This window comes from Melospiza georgiana, chromosome 2 (assembly GCF_028018845.1).
Source record: "Melospiza georgiana isolate bMelGeo1 chromosome 2, bMelGeo1.pri, whole genome shotgun sequence".
In the NCBI taxonomy this organism is placed as follows: domain Eukaryota; kingdom Metazoa; phylum Chordata; class Aves; order Passeriformes; family Passerellidae; genus Melospiza; species Melospiza georgiana.
Window position 1 is genome coordinate 54,328,204 of NC_080431.1, and position 24,942 is coordinate 54,353,145.

The following is a 24,942-nucleotide window of genomic DNA, read 5'->3' on the forward strand; positions in this document are numbered from 1 at the left end:
GACTCCAGCCATTTTTATCAAATTCATTTCTTTTGTGTTAAAACAAGCTGAGGACTTGAAAAAAGACATTAAACTCCTTTCCTGCTTCAGTCTGCAGAAACATCCTGTATGTTCTCTTGCAGACAGTGAAGAGTTTTACTCAATAAAAATAAGTAACATTGATCATTCTTCTCTTTGAACGTTTGTACTTCCACTGATTCTTTAGATGCAAGATCTAAATACTTTCTATCCTGCTCACACTGTTGTAGTAATAAATCCTATATGAGATATTAAGATATAATAATTTAAAAATAATTATATCTGTTAATTGTAGTATGTGCAAGTCAGTGTTACATATCTCTGTAGGATGTGATTATACTACTTGAGTTGCAACAAAATTATATTCAATTTGTAATTCTTTAGGGAGAGAATTATTGTATTCTAAAAATCTATTTGCCACATCTGCCAAGCTCAAATTGTGATTTAAGGTGAAGAATAGATTTTCAAAACCGCTCTAGAGTGCGTCCCTTATGTAGTCCTTCAAAAAGGCATAATATTGTAGTGCTTCTTCAGGATACTGACTGTAATTGTTTACATATTAGTACTTTAAATGTGCTCTGAATGTTCATCTAGACTGAGATTGTTGTGAGGCAAGTCAATTTTAGTAAATCTTTTTTTGCAAACTGCCTGGTAAGAGTGATCTCAGGAACAGTTTTCAGATCTTTATGGACCTGTGTTATGCTCAGGACTACTATAGCATGTTCATTATTGCAGGTGACTGTTCCAGCATCTGGGAATGTTCCCAAATACTGCTTACTTTGCTAATGTGAATGTGGCTTTAGGTATTACTGATGTGGTCAAGACAATGTAGCAGTTCTCCCAGGAGAGATCAGGAATATTAAAGCTCCTTGGTTTGCAGACTAGGTACAAGGAGATGGGAAATGCCAAGACTTTAAAAATATTGAAGGAGCTGGATGAAATTTATTCAGAACTGATTTTCAGCAAATCCCATAGCAGAGAAGCTAGGGAATATGTAATTAGTAGGAGATGGTTTTAAAATGTCTAGAAAGTTCCTGAAATTTTCTTACTGCCTTAGGAGGTTGTGGAGGCAATTCAAATTGTAAGTAAAGTCAAAGAGTTTAGGCAAACATAAGGACAGTAGGAGAGATGGACTGCAGAAAGTGGCCTGGCTCACACACTCTTCTTGAACAGCTTCTCAGTTGGTATATTAGAGTCAAAGTGCTTGGCTAGATGGGCTGCTGACCCAGACTATCAGGTCATTTCCTATGTTCTTGCTTGGCTTCAGCTTCTGCTTGAGTTCAAACAGCAGTTTCAGGAAATACACACTGAGCTTTCTAATACATGGCACTATTAGTTTTGTTAGAAGGCTTTTTTTTTAGGAGGTCTGTGCCAATCTGGGCAATTAAATTAAACTACTACAAAGCTTACTATGTTGTTCATTTGGCTTGGGTTTATTTTCTAAAGTAGCCTATATAGAAAAATATTAAGTACCATTGAAAAGTGTGAAATTTCACTTCTAAAACTAACAGTTTTGACAACTGATGTTTCAGGTATTTCAAACTTCAGCCATTCAGTGGCCACTTTTTTATTTATGCAAGAACTGCTTTTAACGTAAGTGTGTATCTGCACTCTTGTATTGTCAACTTGTATGCTAATCCCTGGAAAGAGATTTTGTATTGTTTTTCATCAGGAACTGTATTGAGATCATGTGGATCATCATTAAACAACTGTTTAAAGGAAACAATTTATAGGCACAGTGGAAATTACATAGAACTAGTTGACCTAATACTCATATTTCTTAATGGCAATGACTTAACATGATTTGAGACAAAAATACATTGTCAAAATTCTGATCGCATTCAGAAATTGCACTTGTAAATTTTATTAGGTTCCATTATAGTTGGTTGTGCTTTAAAAGTGCCTGTATGATTCTAGAATTTGTATCAAGGGTTCGGTATCCTAAGTTCACATTATTTTGTTAAGATTGTGAAGTTCTCAATTAGTGTTTTGTTGATTTAGTAAGAGAAATAGCCCTTGAAAAGTGCCCATGCTAAAGGTGCCTCCCACTGAGACTGACTCATCACAAATGAGGTTTTTTTATCTGAGTATCATAGTTACCTTAGAGGAGCAGGCAAAGGGTAGAATGCATGTCAGCCTTTGGGTAGCAGAACTTTGGGTGCTGTGAGTAAAGCAACAGAATTTGTCACAAAAAGATTGAGGGACAGGAAGAAAGGCTGGACCGTCAGATTTTTACGAAGCTTTTCTCTTAGTTCAAGCTAATTTGAATGTTTTGCCCAGAAGAGGAAGGAGGTCAAGATCCAGAATATTCAGTTTTCAGAAGTACTGATGCCAGGGTGCATGAAATAACATGTTGGCAGATGGGGTGTGCAAGCCTGCACAAGGGCACCTCAAACAAGATGAAAGAGCTATAAATAAGCAACTCATAGATTTATTTTTCTCTATCTTTTTTTTTTTTTTTTTTTTTTTTTTACCTAGAACATGATGCTATGTAAAATCCATGTTACATTTGCTTTAGATAAATTTTCTTGCATCCTTGATTATGTGCTGCAGACTTCAATTAGATAAGGGGGAATTCCTGTGAGTGACTGTCAGTCTTTTGTACTATCTCTTCTGACCAGAAAGTTACCAGTCTCTCTCCATGCATAACTTTAATTCTTCTTACTTCAAATCATGTCTGCTGAGGTGCAGAGTGTCAGAAATACCCTTCTCAAAGCTGTGATCACTCCATGGGGTTCAACTGTGATAAGGTTGGTCCAAAAACCCCTTTTGGTCATACACTGCCCCAAAACACAAAGACTGTTCATGCCTGCAGTTCTTGAAACTTCTGAAATTTCAACCTTGATTCAGAATATCTTTTGGCACACCTGACAGGATACAAATCCTGCCTTGTAATAGTTGTAAAATAAAAATGTGAATGCACTACATAAAAGCAAGGCTGAAAGTGGGAGTCGGTGAAATACAATCAGGCATCAAGTAAGCTAATTGTCCATTGACAAAAGACATTCTGTTTCCTGTTTCTGGGAACTGAGATCCAATTAAACTGCATGAAGTTGGTGAGTCTCCCACCCTTTGGGCTGGCAGTTGGATGTCATCAGAGGTGTGAAAATCTGATGGCATCCTGAGTGTCAGAATGGTGCTGGATGCCATCAGTTGACCTGTTGCTGCTGCCTGTCTCACTGTTGGACCATGGCTGCCATGCTGAGCCTTTAGCTTCTCAGAGCAGCTGTGAAGTGAGCAACAAAGATTTTTTTTCTCCTCTCACACAGGAGAAGCTGATTTAACACAGGACCAGGAGGCACAGGGCCCACTTGCTGCAGTTGGGCCAGTGTCTGTGTTCCCATGCTCAAATCCTCTCTGCCAGCTGGAGCTCAGGTTTGGATGGCCTGCAGCAAGAGGTCTGAGGGAGGAAAGCCAGCAAGTTCCTACAGCAGCATTATTACCCAGATTACCAACCTCTGGCACTCACACAGGGTAAATAGGGACAACTGGGAATACAGTCAACCCACATTCCCTGTTACTTTAAAAGCAGGAACCAAGGGCCAGGCATCACCATAAAGCATTTCTGCTTCTCACAGTTCATGTGATGGCAACCAGGAATATTGAGCTGGGTATGGTACAGATTGACATGTCAGCTGTAGCCAGAATGGCTCCTCCCAGGAGTTTGGGCACCTAAATCAGCCAAAAGAGATGGGCAAATGTAGCTATCCAGCCCACACATAACAGATGGAGAGACACTCTCATGTACCATGAAGCTTTTAGGTACTTTTATTCCAGTCTAAACGTCAAGCTAAAATTTTCAATTGTAGCAGAGGGAAGAGTATATCAATGAAATATGTCTTGAAAAAGTTGTGCCTGCTTGGGGAGTCCAAAAAAGAAAATGTAAGAACTCATCTATTCATATTTCTCTTCTTCATCACATTCTGAAGCTGATGATAGCCAGTTGTTAAAATGCTACCTTCAAACACTTCAAAATAAACTCTGGCAGTATTTTCTGAATACAGTATTTTCTGAAGACCTTTAGGTCTTCTTTGAAATTCATTACTAAAATCATCTTGTTTAGATTATATTATGAATGCTAACTGAATTTTACATTGAGCCACACTTCAGAAGATCTGGAAGATGTAATAGATTGATAAAAATGTAAATATTGATACAGTTCATTATTTTTTCTCAAACAGCCAAAGCTTCTAGAAAAAAACATGTGAAACAAGATAGTATTTTTAAATTGCTTGCTCAAAGCTGAGCTAATCAGTGTTGACTAACACAGCCCAAGCTTGAAAATGTGAATGTCTGTCATATCTCATCAATATGTTACTGTTAGAACTTGCCATCTTTTCTTTAATTTGTGAAATTGCTCCACCAGAAAAGGAGGAATTAATATGATTTCTGCTATTTTCTTATCCTTTACTTTTTCTCTGGTATTCCTAAAATGAGTAACACTCAAGTTTCTGGTTCTGGGGAGTTTTGGTTGGTTGGTTGGTTGTGTTTTTGTAAACATGAAAGATTTTATTTTCTTTTAGCAATTTAACAAAGTAAATGTTTGGCCATAATACTCAGGAGTTGTGTTTCTAAAGATTTCTTTCCTACTGATTTGTAGAGGGAGGAGGACATAGGCTCTATTTAGATGTGTGCAAGCAAGACTGAAGAACATTCTGTCCAGAAAGGAAATTATAAAGCGCACCTGCTTTTCTACTTTTTAAAGTTTTTTTTTCTCCTTTGTTCATAATTTTAGCTAGGTTTTTCATGTTAACAAACTTCTTTTCCTCACAGAAGGGCAGGTTTCAAATAAAAGTACAGAAATCTAAAATGGTGACAGGCTTCTGCTTTGGTACAAACTTTCTTTGTTTATTTTGGCTGCTGTGTGCTTTGGTATCATTTCTGCATTGCTTGGGTTTACAAAATTGGGATAACCAGCTTTCCACAAATAAAATTATACATACTGTTTCATGCTGGGCATCTGGTACACTTACTTTGTCATGACTTCTGATTTTTTTATCATTAATGAATGTACAAATATGCTTGGGTCATATGAAGAGGGACATGACACACTATTTTCCTTGTGTTGAAAACTGTTTGTCAAGTGGTTGATGTCAAGCTCTGGGAATTCTAGGTTTCCTTCTGAAAGTTTACGTAATGGTTTGATTAATGTTGAAGTTAATACAATTTGTTGAAATAATTTAAGCTGTACAAATAGCTTTTTAATTATACCAAGCAGTTGAGAAAATAAAATTTGTACCGGTACTGTTTTACTTAGTTGTTATTCTCTCCTTCATTCTTTGAAAAATGTTTGTTTAAAAATATCTATGCTTGTTCTTGCTCTTATCTATTTCTCTGTGGGATGAAGACAGCAAGAAGTGTGAAGTGAAAAATAATGTATTTACTAACCAGAAAAAAATATTGCTTTTTTTTCCAGTAAAATTTTTTTTTTTTTTTGCACATACAAAATTTCTGTAACATATTCCTGTGTAATGGTTGTAAACACTCTTTTATTTTTAAGGTTATTCTTGTGCAAGTTAATCCAGGGGAAGCATTTACAATAAGAAGAGAAGATGGACAGTTTCAGTGCATTACAGGTAAAGTTGATAAATTTATTTTCATATTTTCTGAGTCTGAGTCAGGGTTAATAAAAGGCAATTTGTGGTGAAAGTAAAAGAAGGACAGAATTTATTTTAAATACAAGAGCTGTTTAAAGACCTAAACGATTATGTGCTAAGGATCATTGGGATTTAGCTTTTACTACCATAAACCAAGTACTTTTTCTTATGTTATATTAGATGAAATTAAATTTCGTGGGGAAGAAAAGGGAGGAAAATTTTCAGATTGCAAAGCAAGCTCAGAAAGGCTGTTGTAGCAACTTTTGACTAAGCTCCTTTATATCCCAGACTTCAAATTAAAAGCTTAAACTGTTAATATGGCTTGAGTTTAGGTTTTTTTATTCTTTGCTATCATGTGGATGTTGTTTCCCTGTCAGTTATCCCACCCAGTTTCTCATTATCTCTAGGAGCCAAATTGCATTATTTCTGAGTTCTAGCAAGTGCAGCTTCAAAATACAAATGTTTCATTTAACCATAGCATCCCTTTATGCAATGGTCAGTTTGTTTTCTATTCTGAATGACCAGAACTACCAGTTAAGTGTATCCAGAAGGTACTGTGAGAAATGAGCAATCAGCTATTGCTGCTGCACAGAACGCCATTTTACTGTCATGTAAGAGAGTATCCACAGATTCAGCTATGGGCTCACATTTTTCCTTGTCATCATCTGGGCCAGTGAATCCTACCTTTTTTTTTTTTTCCCTGGATGATGGCCCAGCTCCAACAGATACTGTTCTGGGAATTTGAGGCAAACATTTTCCAGCTCCTTTCCCTCTTCTCTCCAGTCTGAAAAGAGCTGAAAGGTCTGCTTTCCAGTGTCATAGGCAGGTCCTTTGGCTACAAAACAACTGATTCAAAGAAGGCCTTAGATGGTAATTAAGTTTATACTGGCAGTTCTTAAAGTTTACATGTCTGTTAGCACCATATTTCAAGATTTTGGCTGGTTGCATGGTATTCTTGCATCCTTTGATCCACCAGTGGATCAGTGTTGCAGCTCTCCATTCTATACAGCCTATACTTGAAAACTGGTATGTAATAATTACTTGACAGTACTGACAGAAATAAAATTATTTTTGTATTGCAATTCAAGTCAAAGAACAGATAAGATATATTTTGCTTCTATTGCATAAAATACTGGGAGAAGTAGCATGTATTACATGTTTGGTTTTAATTTTTGATTTACCAAATGGTTTTATTGGTGGAGAATGAATTGATACTTTCCTGGCACGATTATCGTCAAAGCAGGAATTGTTTAATGAACTACAAAAATACTAACATCATATCCTTACAGATATGGTTCTAACCTTCCATGGTGCAGCTTTTATCCCTGCCTGGTGCCTCTTGCTTTTGGAGCAGGCAGCTTGCTATTGTGATTTGATTCAGCTGTGGATTTCTTCATCTTTTATATGTGAAAGTGAGCATGGGCAAGTTACTAGATGATTGTTTCTGGGACTCACTAAGTGTAAGCTGAGGTACAGTCTTTACAACTTCCCTGAAAAATGGCACTGCAATCTGGAAAACTACATCCCAAATCAGTACCCCAGCTTCTGCAAACCTCCTGTTACATCGATATTCTTCGTCTTTCCCCCTTCCTGAAGATGAAATTGTGGATTATAGTTGGTAGTAAAATAGGGGGCATAAAGTTATTTTTCATATCTGTAAATTCAGTAATATTCATACAGAACCTGAGTTGTACTTGATCTTTTGAATACTGCTTTTCTGGTCAATTCTTGCCACTTGTGAGACATATCTGTGGTTTTGAGTGCTGTGCCAATGGATCTTTCTACCTTTCGGGTTGTTTGGTCCATCTTCCTTAAAGAAGAAATTCCCTTAGTAATTGATGCTGTTTCTTTTTCATTATATGTATTGCAGCTCATGAGGAGTGTCTGCTGTTTGGTTTTCTGTGCAGAGATTTGTATAAAACAAACTATTTTAGATGGTGTAAACTATAAAGAGTAATTTTGTATTGGTCCTTTTTTGTTCTGCCACAACTTCTCAGACATAGTTTGCCCTTGACTTGTCTACAAAATGGATTATCAGTCTGCAAAATGGGTTAAAGCTGCAGGAGTCTAGTGCATTGTTTTGAAAGTAAGAAAGAAAGCAAGCTCACATCAGTTCCTTGATTTTTTCTTCACTGTATGCACTCAGTTGTTAAGTGAAATCATAGTTATAGATGTGGAAATATATAATGAGAATACTATGGATAAATGTACAAAAATGTTTTTATTTAGAAAGCAAGCATGGAGATGGCTCGGACTTAAAAATCTCCTAAATCCTCTGACTTAAAAGTCTCTGCGAAGAACACATATGCAGTTTTTTTCAGTGATGTATGATATAAAAAATTGAAATTATGTAAATATAGTACTAAAATGAAAGAGTGAAAGTTGAGAAGTAGCAAGCTGCTTATGGATCCCAGATAACAGTGCAGGTAGTCAGATACATTTGTTTGATTCGGTAAGTCATGCTTCCTTGCATAATTCTAAATCTCTCTTGGGCTTTATTACTGGTCAATTCACCTTGATACTATGCTATCTGCTGAAGTCAATGTGGATTGTTAATATATCTAACCATAATGTTAATTGTGGTTTTTTGTGTCAAATATTTGCCTGTTGGAGACATTCAGATGCATTGTCAATCTTCATGCTGCTCTTGTCATCTATTCTATTTTTAAAGAGAACTGTCCTTGCTTTGGTAAAACTGTACATAGGGTAAAATTTCTCAACCTAAAAATGATGAGAGTTAGCGTCTCTTCAGGAGAAAGGAAAGGAATAAAGTGGCTGTTTAGAGCTGTCCTTGCGTAAATGAAGTAATGAAAACTTAAAGCACTAATTAATGGAGAAGCACGCAATGTGTTTTCTGTGAACTACGCTTCTGAAGAAAATGCTGCATTTGCATGTGGGTCTATGTACTGACTTCCCACATGTCTGCTCTCACAGGTGGTCTGTAAAGCTTTGACTGGTTTGGAACCACATTAAGTGAGAAGCAGCTTCTTACTGTAGTCCTCTTCCATGGCAGTGGAATATTGAGTGAATAATATTGAGTGAAAAGACTCTTAAGAATAATTCATTCCTGGTTTGAAATCGCCTAAGTATGGCAGGAGAGCAGTGATGGTTAAGGGACCCTTGATCTTTAGTGAATTCCATCCCTTTATTCTGGTGACCTTTTAATGAATTAAAATAACATGTGTTTTATTCTTTATTTCTGTAGAATAAGAAGCATGGTTACTTTGTATTTCTGTAGTTAGGAGTCTTGGATCATAGTTGGGTTTCTGTTGTCTGTATTTTGACTTAAATACAGCTTTGATTGAGCACTTCTGTGTGCCAATGACCATATTTTTCAGATATTATAAAATATTTTCTTTGCCTGCCTAGTGATTTGTCTGATAGTGACAACTCATGCTCCCCCTTGATGCAGCTTCAATTTAAACCATTTGTCAGTCTCTAACTTTACAAAAATACCATGCATTCCTTACTAGCTAGATAGGAACATCTGTCTGAGTAACCATGTGTTAGACCAAAATGTTTATTTTCAAAAGAGGTCTTTTAAATATATGAAAATTTTCTCATATCCTAGAAATCTTTTAAATATACAAAAATTTTCTCATATACTAGAAATTTCTCATATACTGGACTTCTGTGGAAACTTTCCTTAAGCCAAAATTTTCTTGTGTTAATATGAAGTAATCAGTTATATTACAGTGATTCAGAAAACCAGGTTTGAAATGTATGAATGGACTCTCTTTGTAGAAGTGAATTACTGCAGATCACTCATTCATGAATTCTTCCTATTGCAGAATAAATGAATGAAGATGACTCATCTCGAGGACATTTTGTAACAGTCCCAAGTTACCGCTAAAGGCTATTAAATGTTACTTGACACAATAAGAGAGACCATGTTCTATATGTCTCTGCAAAGGAAAATTGCTATTTTCATAATAGAATAAGAAGACTTATGTAAATTAGAATGAGTCATAAATACTTCATGCTTTGAAATTAAATGAAGTATTGGTGTTAAGGTTAGGCTCTGGAATGAAAGTTAAGCAAGCTTAACCTGATTTTTTCTCTTTGAAATAAGAAATAAGATTCTTCTGAAAAGTGTTTTCAAGGAATTCAAGAGGAAAAGAAGATACATCAGTTCTGAGACTACAGTAGTGAAACACAAACTTCAGTTCATTCTAAGATCAGCTTGAGCTTTGCAAAACCAAACCTGTCCATTGCCCAGAAAATTTTGAGAATAAAACTCATACAGAATCACAGAATGCTTTGGGTTGGAAGAGACCTTCAGTGGTCATCTATTTCCAACTCCTGTGCCATGGGGAGGGACGCCTTCCACTAGGTGTCTTCCACTAGACCAAGTTGCTGAGAGCCCCATCCTGTCTGGCCTGGAACACTTCCAGGGATGGGGCATCCACAATTCTCTGAGCAACCCCTGACCGTGCCTCACCACCCTCATGAAAATTTCTTTCTTATATCCAATCTAAGCCTCCTCTCTTTCAGTTTAAAGTGCTGCCTCTTGACCTGTAACAATACACCCTGATAAAACGTCTTTCTCCATCTACTTTATAAACCCCTTTATATAATCAAAGGCTGCAGTAAGGTATCCCCAGCATTTTCTCTTCTTTAGGCTGAACAAGCCCAACACTCAGCCTGTCTTCACTGGAGAAATGCTCCAACCTTCTGACCATTTTTTTGGCTCTCCTCTGGACCCTCTTCAAGTCCATGTCTGTTTTGTGCTGAGGAGCCCAGGACTCGATGTAGGAGGAGAATCCCCTCCCTCATCCTGCTGGACACACTGCCTTTGATGCAGCCCAAGATACAGTTGGCTGTCTGGGCTGTGAGTACACATTGCCAGCTTGTGTCTAGTTTTTCATCCACCAGTATCCCCAAGTTTTCTGCAGGGCAGTTTTTAATCTATCTTCTACTCTTTTCTGCTGTCAGGCTTGGTGTGGTTTTGATTGTTTACAGATACTGTTACAGCAGCCATACTGAGTATCTTAAAAATCTGAAAGTAACTGCTATTTAAGTACATTTGAAGCAAAGCCCCCTACATTTATCTTGTTCAAATATCATCTTGTGCTTTGGTGTTGAGTTTTATTTTAATATTGGAAGTGGTTAAAGACCTGTCATAAATTCTGTATGAGTTGCCACAGACCCCTGAGAATGGGACTTTGTTAGTTGCTAATGATAATTGGGAGATGCTTCCCTCACAAGACCACCATAGCTTATTATCAAATCCTAAACACTGTGGTAAGCGGAGGAAGTGTGTGCTGTCATTCTGTGGTGATTTTATAATGCAAAAATACCTGGCACTACATTAGTGGTCACATTTATAGACTTAAAGGGTGACATCACCTCTAGAAATGCCATATCTTGTTTGTGAAATTACTCAGTATCCACGTTAGCACTGGGCAAAGTTTAGGAATAAAAGAACGTTTATTTAAATACAGAGCTCTAGTAATGGAACAAACTAGCAAAAGCAGTAGAACACTATTAACAAGAGTTCTCTCCTAGAGCACATCTAGTCTTCTAGGTAGCTTAATAGCCTGAGTAATGGACCCCTTACAAGTAAACTCAGGTGTGTATTACAGAGATCTAGTGCGTTGGTTTTCCTGCTTCCATTAAGAAGAGCTTACTGAAGCCAGCCAGAGAAGCTGCTCTGGGTGCTCTTTTTCTTTCTGTAGCCTGAGCAGAAACTGATTTTTCATCCTTGTTTCCATTTATGTGTTTCTCATTTCTAAATACTGAAATGCTGCATAAAAACATGTGTAAGTTTATTTGCTTTCCTTTTCATCTTTAATGATGATTTGCAGCTTTTCTCCACAGTAGCCTTCTGAAAATAGATGTAAGGTTTTATGTATCAGTTAATTAAAAAAAAAAAATCTAAAAAACCCCTCAAAACAACCTCACCCTAAATGGTAAATTATTTCAGTTGTCATCTCCATTCCTTCTATATAGAAGACTAAACATATTATGTAAGCCTGAAACTGGATATGGATACTTAGATTAACTTCCTTTTCTACATATTAATTTTAGGATCTCCACTGGAAGTATTTAGAGGGCCTTTATGAAAGGCATTGAGGGAAGCTAAGACAAATCAACTGACAATATGGGGTCAGAGCAAGCTACAGTGATTTGCAGCTAATTAATTATTGGTTAAGGATGTCTGTGCAGAGGGAGCTGAGTCTATAGGAGTACTAACTCTAAAGCACCTCTTTTTGGGAATGACCTTCAATATACACAATTTTTTTTTAAATTAAAGTTTTTCTATTTCTAGATATCTGCACTCAAACTAAAAATAATATTAGTATTGGCCAACTATGTGGGAGTATGACTGCAGAGGATACATAATTCCATTTTGTATTGAAACAAGATGATGAGGGAAAGTGGTCACAAAGCGTGGTTGGAGCAGCTTGATTTGGAGCTGTCTCATTCCAAAATAATTTTAAGTAGGAGCTGTCTTTTTATAGCTTAGATTGATAAACAGGGTGCATGAATGCCCTTGCAAATATTGTGGAAGACTTAACCATTCTACCTTTTACTGGTAGCCTAAAAATTGGATTGAAATGTGGCAAATACCCTTCTATGGCAATGTTCTTCACTTGGGGCTCACTAAATGTAGCGGTGTTTGCAGGGGTCCCAGGACAAGGGAAGAGATGAGAATTTTGACTTCATGTTTTAGAAGGCCGATTTATTATTTTATATATTATATTATATTATATTATATTATATTATATTATATTATATTATATTATATTATATTATATTATATTATATTATATTATATTATATTATATTATATTATATTATATTATATTATATTATATTATATTATATTATATTATATTATATTGTATTGTATTATATTGTATTATATTAAATATATATATTAAAACTACACTAAAGAATAGAAGAAAGGATTTCATCAGAAGGCTAGCAAGGAAAGGGAATGGAATGATAATAAAATCTTGTGACTGCTCACAGCCTTGACACAGGTGGCTGTCATTGGTCATCAAGTAAAAACAATTTCACATGCTGGGTAAACAATTCTCCAAATCACATTCTAAAGCAGCAAAACATGGAGAAGCTGAAGTTTCTCAGGAGAAAAGATCCTAATGAAAGGATTCTTCATAAAATATGTTTGTGACACCCTTCTGGTGAGGTAAAGAAATGATGTCTTTAAACCCTCACTGCAGCACATGTGGAATGCTCATGTGTTGGCTTTGACACGTAGCACAAGTTCAGTTCATAAGTCAAGTACTATTGGCAGGTAAAACTTGCCGGTAAGCCCTGCTGCTGTAGCTCTTCTGGTACAAGTGCTGAATTAAAGCTGGGGTCAGACACATCTCCTTGGTTCTGTAGGCCCTCTTGCAGCAGGGCAGAGGCAGTCTTCTAGAGTCACGACCATCTTTCAAATTTGTTGTGCTAACTCCATGAAAATTTCAAAGTAGTGCAAAACAAGGTCATTCTCTGGACAAGAATAAAACACAGCAATCCAGAATTCTCTCCCTTAGATTGGCCTCTCTCTGCTCTGAGAGTGACCATGAGAATTAACCTCGTAACAGAGCTCCCTCAGCCTTCTCTGGGAACTGCCTGACCTTGTCCTCCATTAATTCTGATGACTGACCAGGTCTTTGTGGTCCCAGTCTCATTGAGCCATTAAAGAAGCAGGCAGGGATGACACAAGAAGCTGTTATTGGAAAAACTTACTTTATCATGCTGCTTTTCTGCCAGAGCAGCTCACATTGCTGTTATGCCTACTTTGTTAGTGTTATAAATACTAGACTTCTAAAACATTCTATTCCCAGAACAAATTGAATTTGGTAAAAGTTTGATTGAAAAGAAAACTAGAGTTGTTTTATCCTCTTCTGCAGTAGCAAATTAAAGAAAAAAAGGGAATGCATTAATTCATATCTCTCAGATGTTGACTGTAGTGCGTCTTAGGAAAAACATAGTTTTCTGCCATTCATTTCTGTTTAAAATGTGTTAAAGAGAGTCAATATCTTTATATGGACAAAACATGCCTAATATTTATTGCCTTGGTTATTTCTCTTTCTTCTAATAGATATTTTTAAACTTTTGTTCTATCTTATTTCATTCATGATATGTAAGTTCATAAAATTCTACATTCCTTGTAAAGTGTTCAGTCAGGTTCTCCTTTTCCTGTTTGATTTTTCCGGTATATTCAGATCAGTTAATCTTCCCTTGTATCTTCTTTAATCTTCTTCTTTATTCCTTTTTTTGACTCCACTGCAAACTCAGCCTGACTGTAGGAAGGTTCTGGAGACATTTTGTTTGAAATCTCAGTGCTTCAGCTGCATAGTGAAGTCTTCTAATTTTAGGTGTCTAAATGTGTGTTTCTATATGTGGCCTTGGATCTGAGCTCCCATTGAAACTAGTGAAGATTTAGTCACTAGGTATAGTGCACTCAGTGCTTTTCAGCTGACATCAGTTTGCACTCAATAGCTCTCCAGGCTCCACTGTCTGTACCAAGTAGGTCTGCACTTGCTATAATGGGAGTTTGAAGTCCTAACTTGCACAGAGACATATAATTTTAGATACCTAAATGAGATGTCTCCATTTTGTAACTAAAGCTTGGCTATTATAAGCTGAAATAAATAAGGCTACATCCTGAAAGTGCCTCATTTAGTTGTGTTGATTCACAGTTGTACCCTCAGTGAATGTCTTTGTCCTCAAGCACCTGAACTCTTTGAACTCATCCATTTCCATGAGCATCTCACATCACATTTTACAAGGATGGTACTGGTTCTTGGAGGTGCGTGTTGGGAATGAATTTACAGCCCTACGTTGCAGCTGGAGAATGCCCCTAAAACTTGGTTTCCATTACTCTAGTCAGATATGTCTAGCCCCCAAGGCTGTGAAGTATTAACTCAAGCTGCTGAGATACAGGTGCTGTTATTGCCTCAGTGTGGAATCTGTTGGATGAGCCTTGTATGAAGCATGCTAGGCTTGACAGGTTTGTGTCTGGCAATATTAGAATATTCCCAGGGCACTGCAATCAGTTAATTTGATTTCTTCTCTGACTGTGCTGTTGATGGGAAAGAAATAGCCCTATATTACTTGCTTTATGAGGGGGAAACTGGTAGGATCTGTTCTTGTAAGAGTAAGTAGATGTAGTTAGTAGTTTTCTCTGAGTAGAAAGTTTGTCTAATGTAAGCAGTTTGAATTAAATTTAAAAAACTAGAGCTGTGGGCATTTTATTTGATATTTTCACTTAATGTACAAACATTTAGCATAACTTAAACTGATAGCTTAAACTTTATCTTAATTGGATGCAATCTGATTAACTAAAATAATAAAGATTCATGAAAATCGCTAATATTAAAGAGTGGAAGAAGTTCCTTAATTTCATTATCTGATTATGTAAAAACAAATAGTGCTTTTATTTTGTAGAAACTCAAACTGTGTTTATAAATGGACTTTGTGCTGGGTTTTATGAAAATGGAAAGGCTAGAACTTTGTGCATAAAGGACTTTTGCTGGATCCTCTTTTGTAACTATACAGTACGAATACAGGCTGGTGTGTCATCTGTTGGAATATGCTGTGCATTGTTAGATGAGACCTCAGGAGAGTTCCTTGTAGCTCCACCCTGTGCAATTCAAGTTGTATTGCTGAATTCTTGAAGTATAGTTGTAGCTGTTAAACTATTCAGACTTCTATCACAGAATTACTGTTGGTAAGAAATAGCTTTGAATTGACTTTGGTTTACTCTTGGCCTCTTGTAGCCATGGCTGCCTTATTTTGTGCCACTGCCACTGTCAGGCCCTTGGTAGTTGTGAAGGGTTGCAGACACACTGGGAAGGAAAAGAGTCTTCATAGTTGTGGAGCAGCTCTCATGGCCATTGTTTTTCCAGAATTCCTCAAAACAAAGCCAGTTCCTCATACATACTCAGACTCACACCCATGACAACAAGCTTACAAGCTGGCATTGCTCTGCCTTGGTGCCTTCTCTGATGCCAAAAGTTGTTGGGTACCCAGGAAGTTAGTCTCCCTTTCTTTCATTTTCACCTGTGCAAAGCTAATGTGTTTTTTGTTCTTGCAAGAATGTAATATCTAACTAAATGCTGCAACTTTGAATCCAGGGATTTTTAACTCTGTTCTTGGTTTTGCTTTTTTGATTTGTTTTGTAGTAAGAGATGAATCAGCAGCACATGGCTTGATAGATGTGGCTGTGCATGTGTTATTAATAGTAAATTAATAGCTGTCTTTTTTTGACTGTCTGTGAAATGGCTGAGGTTTTGTCAGCTTGCATGACTTACATGATCATGTCACTCTTCTTCAACTTGATTTAAAATCATGGTAATGTAAGTTCCCCTTCTTCCTTTTGCAGACATGCAGCAATCTGTTTTACATCTAAAGCAGTTTATTATCCAAATGAGGGAAAGGAAGAAGAGACAGAAGATAACCAAGGTCATTACATATAGGCTAGCTGTGCACAAATATAAACAGCTCCTGTGTAATGTGAGTTAAAGACTGGTTACAAGTAAGTTCAGCCACTTAAAGCCATTAAGAAACAGTGTAATCATAAGAGGTTTCAAAGTTGGAACGGCCAAATTCACTGGAAGTGAATACAGCTATCCACACTGCTGTTCTTGTTTCTTTATGCCAGAGAGAAGCTCTTTTTCACACTACAGAGGGCTTTCTAGTTGTCCTAGAAAAATCAGTTGTCTAGGGCAGGTGCTCTAGGACATCATTCAAAGAGCTTGAGATTTTTTCAAGTGACTGTATAGCATCCAGTAATTGGTAGATGGGTCTCAGGTTATTGGTACTGGAGCTTCTAGAGAAGCTTATGACACCTTCCTTCCCTTTTGATTAATCAGCTGTTCAATGACGATATGGTTTATCTCCTTTGCTTGTTCTCCATTTGTTTTTCCAGTAGACCATTCCTCAATAGTTCCACTTACCCTTTTGCTTTGATGCTCTATATAGGGGCCATTTTCGTAAATACTATGTATAATGTGTTTCCCTTGGATGATCTTTACAGTTCAGAGGTTGGATGGATGTGCCTTTCAAGGCAGCTGAAGAAAGAGCTACAGTAAGAACCATAAATGCAAAACCAGTAGTAATTATTATTGCTCATTAATTCTTAAAAGGAGTTAAAATACAGAGAGTGGTCAACCTTTCTTTTCTTCTCTGTTTTGCCAACAAGTTGTCTCTTGAAAGATAGCATTTAAGTGAAATGCTATTGTATTGCATCCTCAGCTGCTTTAGACTTGAAGAGTTTGTACTCTGAAAGGCATCACTGTGGACAGAGTTACCTCTTTTGGTTTATGCAGCCAAGAGACGTCTCAGTAAAGCTCTTAAGCAGCAGGCAGATTTGGAAAATTATATGACACATACTTAAGTATGCATTTATCTTTTCGTTATGCTTTCCATGTACTTTGTATTTTGTTTCTTGTTTTGTGATCCGGCAAAGATTTTGAATCAGATTAGATAGACAGAAAAAAAAAAAAGGACTTTGACTCTGACCTAGATTTAAAATTTAGTTAAATCTGAAATCTTATCTGACTTTTTACTCTTATTTTTCAAGTGATAGCACATACAAATAAAGCTTACAGACAGATCCTTGGGGTGCCTAAATAAAGCCCAAGGTGAGTTTGGGAATTTGAGAAGCTAAACTTTGTTTTTTCTGAAAGAGACTTTTTTTTTCTGAATTGGGGTCAAAAGCAGAGTGACTATCTCCCATTAGTTTCACACTGCTGGTGGTGCAGTTTTGGGGAGCATCTGGTGGTTATGCAATGCATTAATAAGTGAAAATATTTAGTAAGTTACAAGGGCAGTCTAAACAACTGGAACCAGTTAAAGTTCTTCCAACATGAATGAGTTTTAAAAATCACCTGCTAAGAGAGCTGAAAAATAAGAGTGAATATCAACAAATATTGATCAGAGGTGTAGAGGACTGGCTAGTGTGAGACCAACTTCCATTTATTTCCCTGATTTGTACTACAAAGGGATACAAGAGCACTGTCAAGCATGAGGGTTTTGAGATTAATTATTGATGGTTTGATCACTTTTTCACTTGTGGCCTATGTGTGTTAGTGCATTTCTACACAGGTTGTAAATCTGACATGATAAGTATGCAGCATTTTCAATAAAATATTTATAAAAGATACTGTTTTATGCTTACTACGCCCTTTTAATGCTTCTGAAAATGAAAATTGCTTGAACAGGAGGAAAATGTACCTTGGAAATACCCTATCTTTTCTTTTAATTGCAGCTATATACACTTCAAAGTTTCCTTGCATCACTTTCCAGCAAAGATATGACACATAGTAGATTGTTATTATGCCCACACAGCTTTCTTTGTTCATCCTCTGTCAGGTCTTTCAGATGCCATACAGAGCACTGATTTCTCTACAATAGCTTTCCAATTGTGCATTATGTTCATAGAATTTCAGTGTGTTGTCATGTTTTTTTTTCATTACTGAGCCTTGTCCTCTCAACTGAAAAACAGATCCATTATTTTTGATGGGAAAGAATCTAGTCTCATGTTGGTGACAGTAGTTAAACAGAAGGGTATTGGGTTTGGAGTTCTTTTCAGAAGCACATAAATGTACATTGCTGGATCATCTTCTTGTATGGTGCTACTGTGCTGCTGGGTCTGGGCAAGTAGTACAGTAAACATTTCTGTTAAATCTCTCTGTTCCATTTCTGTTCCATCTCTCTGCAGCTTCAGAGATATGGAAAAAAGGTCTGAGGTGCCTGGGAACATTCCACATAGAAAAAGAGGCTTAATGTTGGGTAAGGTTACATCTATTTAGGATGTCGTTTTGGAGGGAAGCAGACAGGAGTAGAAAATGCAGGTGTAATGAATTGCAGGTATGTAATGGAGGCTTGAGGCCAGATACCTGCATGTTGCCTGTTCCCTTGAAAGCATAGCACAGAATGTTTTTGATCACTATTTCCAAAGAACTTCAGCAGACTCAGTATAACCTCTTTTTTTGTTAACAGTTCTAAATTGTGCATGAAATAGGAAAGGATTGAATGCTAAATCATGATGCACAGCCAGCCTAGGATGTAAATATATTCCTCCTTAATCACTCAGTAATCAATGCACTCGGGTGTCTTTCAGCTAACAAGACATTCTAGAAATACTTGGTATTTAAGCAAAGCTGATCATCCAGACAGCTCTATGGCACAGGAGATCTGTTTTCCAGAAGTGGTAAAAGATTAACAAGAACATGCAGTAGTTGTTCAAAGGAATGTTGTTTGAATGGTACCCTGAACTGGGTGAAATGCAGTTATATACTATGCAAGGTTGTGCATAAGATTAATAAATTATGGATGGGGATCTCACTTGAAACTTGATAAGGAAGAAAAAGAAGCAGGCAAGCTATCTATTTGAGTCACAAGATAAATATTATCTCCAGTATAATGTATCTGTAAAGCTTAGTGTGATCATAAAATGCATCAGGACAGTTGTTGTTAGTATAGCTAGGGATGTTTACAGGATTCTGCTGAGATTTCAACTGTAATTTGATAACTCATGTTTACAAAAGATGAAATGAAGCTGACTCCAGGTGTTGTGAATACAAAGTGTTAGGATATTCAGGAGAAAATATAAAAAGAAAGCAGAAGAGTTTGGTCTGCTTGGCTAAAAAAATGACTTTGCTAGAAAACAACAGGGATTTAAAAAAAATAATTAATGCCAGAGCTAGTCTAGAGTCCAGTTGGCTATCAAGTGGCTGTGAAATACTTTTATATAATTACAAGAAACTTGGCTACATAGGAAAGTGGTGCTCCAGAAGAGCAGTCCAGTAGGGAGACATACGGATAAAAGAACTGCTTTGCTATTGGTTTCCATGCTTCTACATAGAATCCATTCATGGTGGATCTTGATGTATGATAATGGGAGAGAGGAATGAAATTGCAATTGCAGGTGAATAGACTTGATTCATGAAGTGTTTTTCAGGCCTTGAGCCTTCATGGTTCAACAACAGAAAATTTTCATCTCCTGCATCCAGACAATAGTGAAGCAATAAAAAGATTTCTGCACAAAGGGTACATTTACTTTGCAGCTATTTAGCAATTTTCTTGTCTCAGCTCCTTCATGGAGGGATATATTGATCCATACATAATGTATAGTAAGGAACTCCACTGTATGCATGTGTCGTTTTTCCTTTCTTCTGGTTTGGAATGACAACTGTTATATGTCTGAGCCAAGTTAGTTGTTTCATCCCTGGCCTCTTGTTTGGCACAGGTAAGTAGATTCCTTACACAGTTCTTTCTGGCTCCAGGTTTATTTTGGATGCCAAAGCAGTGGGTCTGTTACTTTCCAAAACGTATTTGGTTACAAAGCAAATTGAATTTGAAGAGAACACTGCAATGATATAGGCTTGTCTTTGTTTCTGCTTTGTTTCCAGCTTACTGCTTTCCCAGATACTTTCTTTCTGGTAATGCATGTTTATTAACATTGCTGAAAGCTTTTTATCAAGAGAAGCCTTTGCTATAGATGCTCTTAGTATTTGAGCTCACATGCTTCCCATATGTGTAACTCGCTTGAGATTTGTAGAAGATAATACCTCGTTTATGTGTAAAGAGTTCATTTAGAGAATCAAGGAGTCCGTCACATGAAATACCAAAAATTTTAAACTTCAAATTCCAAAACAAGTTTAAAACATACAGATTTTAAAGTCTTTGTTAGTTAGATTGCAGACTCTGAAAACTATTTTCATATCGCTTTGAGCAGTAAATTGTGAGGTTTGCAGTGCAAATTGGCTGATAGTGTTAAGGGATTTGTCAATAGTAGAAGCATTTCACTGCAGAAGGGGCTGCAGATGTTTGCAGTAAGCATGGCACCTTTCTGTGTTGCCAAGTCTGACTGACAATATCTTATCAGTCAGACTTAGCTTTTTTAAATGTGTATCCTGGTTTGGGGTTAATTAATTTGGGATCAAATTTCTGCAAAGCTTTATGGACATGAAAATTCTTTTATGTGGACCTTAAGTCATTAGCAGAACCACAAATCTTAATCTAAGTGTTTAAGTACTTATCATATCAATTGCAATGATAACAGTGTTCAAGAACAGTAGTTTTTCAGTCAAACTTTTATTTCCACTGTCTTCAGAGCATCCCCTAATGTATCTGCATTTATAGGCTTGTTACTAGTGAAAAGACAGAGAAAAATATGTCTGTGGGAAGAATTGTGATTGCAAGGGATGATGTTTAAGATGCTTGGATTCCACCTTAGTTGTAACTTAGATTTAGCTGCAGAAGTCTCAGATGAAGCCCAGGTCACCCACTAAATAATGATTTAATCCAAGGAAGCATGCTGAATCCATTGCTTCTCCTGTTTTGACCGTGGAATTCCCTACATGCCTCTAATGCTTCAAAACATGAGGCCACAGGGGACAGTAAGGAGACAGACATCAAAGGCAGAGACAGTATAGAAACAGTATATAAATGATGCCTTTCTGTCTCTCCAAAAAGAAAGGCTGCTTGTCTACTTGGGTTGTATTAAGTTTTTTCTGAAATGAAAACAGTATCATCAGCAGGAAATTGTTTAAAGCCCTTGCCCACAACCAAAACCAAATCTGAGCTCTGCAAATACCACTGAATCTAAACCTGTAGCTCCCTGATTCCAGCAGTGTCCCTTAGCCATGAGGCTCTGGGAAATTCTGAGTTGGCCTTTTCTTTTGTTGGCTTTTGGAGGTAGGCATCTTCACTTCAGAAAAAAAGATTCTAGATAGAGAAAAAATATATGGGAAAGCAAGCTGCCTTTTTCTGTTGATGTAATGGGGATTCCTCTATGATTTAAGTGAAGTCCTGGGTTCTTCCTCTTTTAAAGGCTGACTCTGAATTTTCCACTTAGAAGCTCTTGGATTAAATGAGTTAAGTGTGTTCCATTCCAGTTTCTAGTGGTCCATCTCCAGCAGAAGTGACCCAGGTTATTTCTTCATTTGGTGTTCATAGCACTCTCCTAAAAAGGAGCAAGCTGTGATGAATGTGCAGAAGCAGAGACTTGTCCTCTGGAGGCAGTCAGTGAATCAGGCTGCTGAAGCCAAGTGTTTGCTTTAGATGCTGCAAAGTGTAAGGTGTATGACATCAGATGTTTTCAGTTTGGTCTTAAATCTCTCTTTTGCCATATGATTCTGTATCATTTGCCTGGGTCTTGTTCCCATGCCACAGTTTGTGGCATGATAGAATGATTTCTCATCACAAATGTCATCTTTTGAATTGTCAGCTTCATGGATTGTTTTCTCTACTCTTGATTTGAAACAAAACTGTGTAATGAAGTGTTACTTCAAAATCTATTTCATGCTTAAGAAACCTACATCTGCACATTTGTTTGTGGAACTGCAGAGTTGCCATAAACTTTGTTGGTGAACTCAAGTGAACACCTCACATGGAGACATAAAAATAATTGTGTACAGTGAGTGTGAAGAGAGGTAGGGCTGTAGAACCAAACTCTTTCCACTGCTTAGTATTGTTACAAATAATCTTTTCATCTGATCAGAAGAGCAGACTCACCTAATTAAAGAACCACATCTGAGAGTAAAATTTCAGTGAGACAGCTGTTGTGTGGGAGGTTTTTTAGAAATCAGCAGTTGACATTAACTTTTTTCCTTTTACTGAGAAGATTTAAGCCTGGTTTTGTACCCTTGAAATCTAGAGGTGGAGCCAATGCCTTTCTAGATTTACCTATTTTTCCTTCTTCTGCTAAATCATATAGAATCCAGGATTATGGGATTTCTGGAAAGCTGAAATACCCCACATCCTACTAACTTAGTTTTATATCTTCTAGTTGGAATGATTACTCCCAAACTGGTCTCTTTAAAGAAAGTTGTGTTTTGTATTTATTTTACATATTAGGAGGATTTCAGCTGTTAATAATAATAATAATAATAATAATAATAATAATAATAATAATAATAATAATAATAATAACTTTTGTTCTGCTGTGGTTTTATTTTAAATGAGCAATATGCATCTGCATTGTATTCATTTGTATAATTAGATTGAAACCTAGACAACCCAAAGGTTTTCAAGTGAAAGTACTTGTTATTAGTAGATTCCAGAGGCTCAGAGTAGGATGCTTTAGAGATGTCTGCCTTGGTTAGAAATAAAAATTTGACTTGGGCACTGAATTTCTTCTTGACAGCCTTTTCTGATAGGACTTTTTGCTGTGTTTTCTCATGCTGTATATGACGTTTTAATCCCAGTTTGCACAAACTGATGATTTTTTTGTTTGTTTTATATCCATGGACTCTTCTCTCTTGTCCGTCATTTTAAAAGACCTCACCTTAGAATCTGGTAAAATTGTTCCAGCATTTCTATGAATGCTGTTGATTTTCCTAATCAATACATAAGATTTGTATAAGTAATATTCAGTAAATCATATTCAAGTAATTTTATGTATATTTGTGTATATATATACATAGATCTGTTTGTGTGTGTGTGTGTGCATAATAATTTGGGAAGGAGTAATGTTAAGAAATTTGCACATAGGAAAGGAGACTTCTTTGGGTGCCAGCTGAGACAGCAGAATGTGCCAGATAATTCTGCATTCTAGTTTCAAGCCAATGTAGCCAGGTAAGTAAATAAAATACCTCATTAGTGTAAAAAGTTGAATACCAGGATGATGAAAAGGCTTTTACAAGTAATTATACTATGTAATACTATTCTTAGCACAATCAGGCAGGCAGGGGGAGGAAGTTGAAGTTAATGCTTGTTCCTTCCAAGATCTATCTCCTCTGGATCAACACAGTCTTTTGTAGAAGACACTGTCTACACACCAAGAACTGCCAACTTGTTCTTTTCACTCTTAACCACTAGCAGCTGTCAGTAGCAGTGCTTAACTTATTAACTCCCTGGTCTGCAGTGATCATGAGAAAAATGGTTTTTTTAATATGAGAAAAAAAACCCCAAACCCACCTGATTAGAAAAATACCAATTCTAGTGGTAACAACTGTTAGATGATTAAATTGTAGATTGTTCTGAATGTTATGCATCTAGTGCAACATGATTAAGCAGCATATACAAATACCAAATTTAAGCCTGAAAAAGTTGCAGATCTGTACTGCTCAGGATCAGTGCTAAGAAATTAGGCTCTCCTTGAAGAAAAAGCTAAGCTATATGCAGTGCAGATAGATTAGAATGAGTGCAGATTATTTTTCCTGCTAAGAATAATAACATTTTTTATCAAAATATCACATTTGACTCCCTCTGAAATGCAGCAATTTATGGTTCACCCAATATTTAAATTGGAACTCTGTGAGGGAGTGAACAATTTTTTGACCTAACTCTTCCATATAGTTAGTAAATCATTGCCCTAAGCTGGCAAAATAAAGAGAGTAATTTAACAGCCTGGGCTGCACAGTACAAAGTGTGTGTTGTATTTCCACATTAACATCTTTGAATCAATGTTACTTTTTTTTAGTGAAGTAGAATTCTTCACTGTGGCACACAGTTGCTTCAGAAAGTAGGTATAAAAAGTCTTATTATTGTAGTATCTCAAACAACTACAGTCATTCTTCTGCACATTCCCAAGTGTAACATTGTCTTATGAAGTTTGTGCTATTCAAAGCCATGGACTTGCAGTCTTTTTTTAATTACAAAATTGCATCATGGTCATTGTTTAGAAACAGGTGAAATAAAAGTACTTTTAACATTTGAACATAGAAACCATTGTCACCTTTTTCCTTTGAAAGTATATCAGGCCATTATAAAAGAAAACTGATAGCTGCATTAGTGATAAAGTGCTATAGGAACCTGTCATCTCTGCACTTTGCCTGAGAAGGGATTTTCTTGTGAATATGTATGTGTGGTTTCATGGGAAAGATCAGGATCTCATTAGGATGTAATCTTTAGAAATACTCGAGGTAGGCTTCATAGCTTTCTGCTCTTTTATCCATTATTCCAAAGTCTCTGTAAAAGAAACTGATGCTCCCCCTGCCCCCCACTTTTGAAAGGAACTATGATAATGTTTTACCTTCCGCTTTTCCTTTTGTTTGCCAGCCTGCTGTCTACTGATAGGCTTCCTTTTTTTTTTTCCTAGTCAGTTAATACATTTCAATTGATGTTGAGGCTTTGTCAGCTGCTGTTCCCCAGCCTTGATGGCAAAAGTAGACAGATGGATGGGGGAAGGGAAGGGATTGTTTTGTCAGGATGAATTTAGAGCATAAGGGATACGTTAAATTGAGAGCACTGCCAGCTGAAGTCTTCTGATCACCTGTGTCCTTGCAGTGATCCCAGTTCCTTCTTGTGCTTCTTCTCCAGCTTAGGCCAAACAGTAAGTTCTGCACTTGCTTTCTTGTTTTCTTATTACTTGCTTTTATTGTGTTGCACCTAGTATGTGTATAGATGTTGAGGT

At 36.7% G+C, this 24,942-nt stretch overlaps 1 protein-coding gene across 3 annotated transcripts in view; it reads left to right on the forward strand.

Moving 5' to 3' along the window:
• The window catches only part of FNDC3A (fibronectin type III domain containing 3A), a 111,232-nt gene that overhangs the window by 31,457 nt on the left and 54,833 nt on the right, over positions 1-24,942 (forward strand). For all 3 annotated transcript variants that reach the window (XM_058045423.1, XM_058045422.1, XM_058045424.1), the window contains one exon: positions 5,519-5,594. In XM_058045423.1, the coding sequence (XP_057901406.1) occupies positions 5,519-5,594 (76 nt within the window). The remainder of the gene's footprint in view (positions 1-5,518; positions 5,595-24,942) is intronic.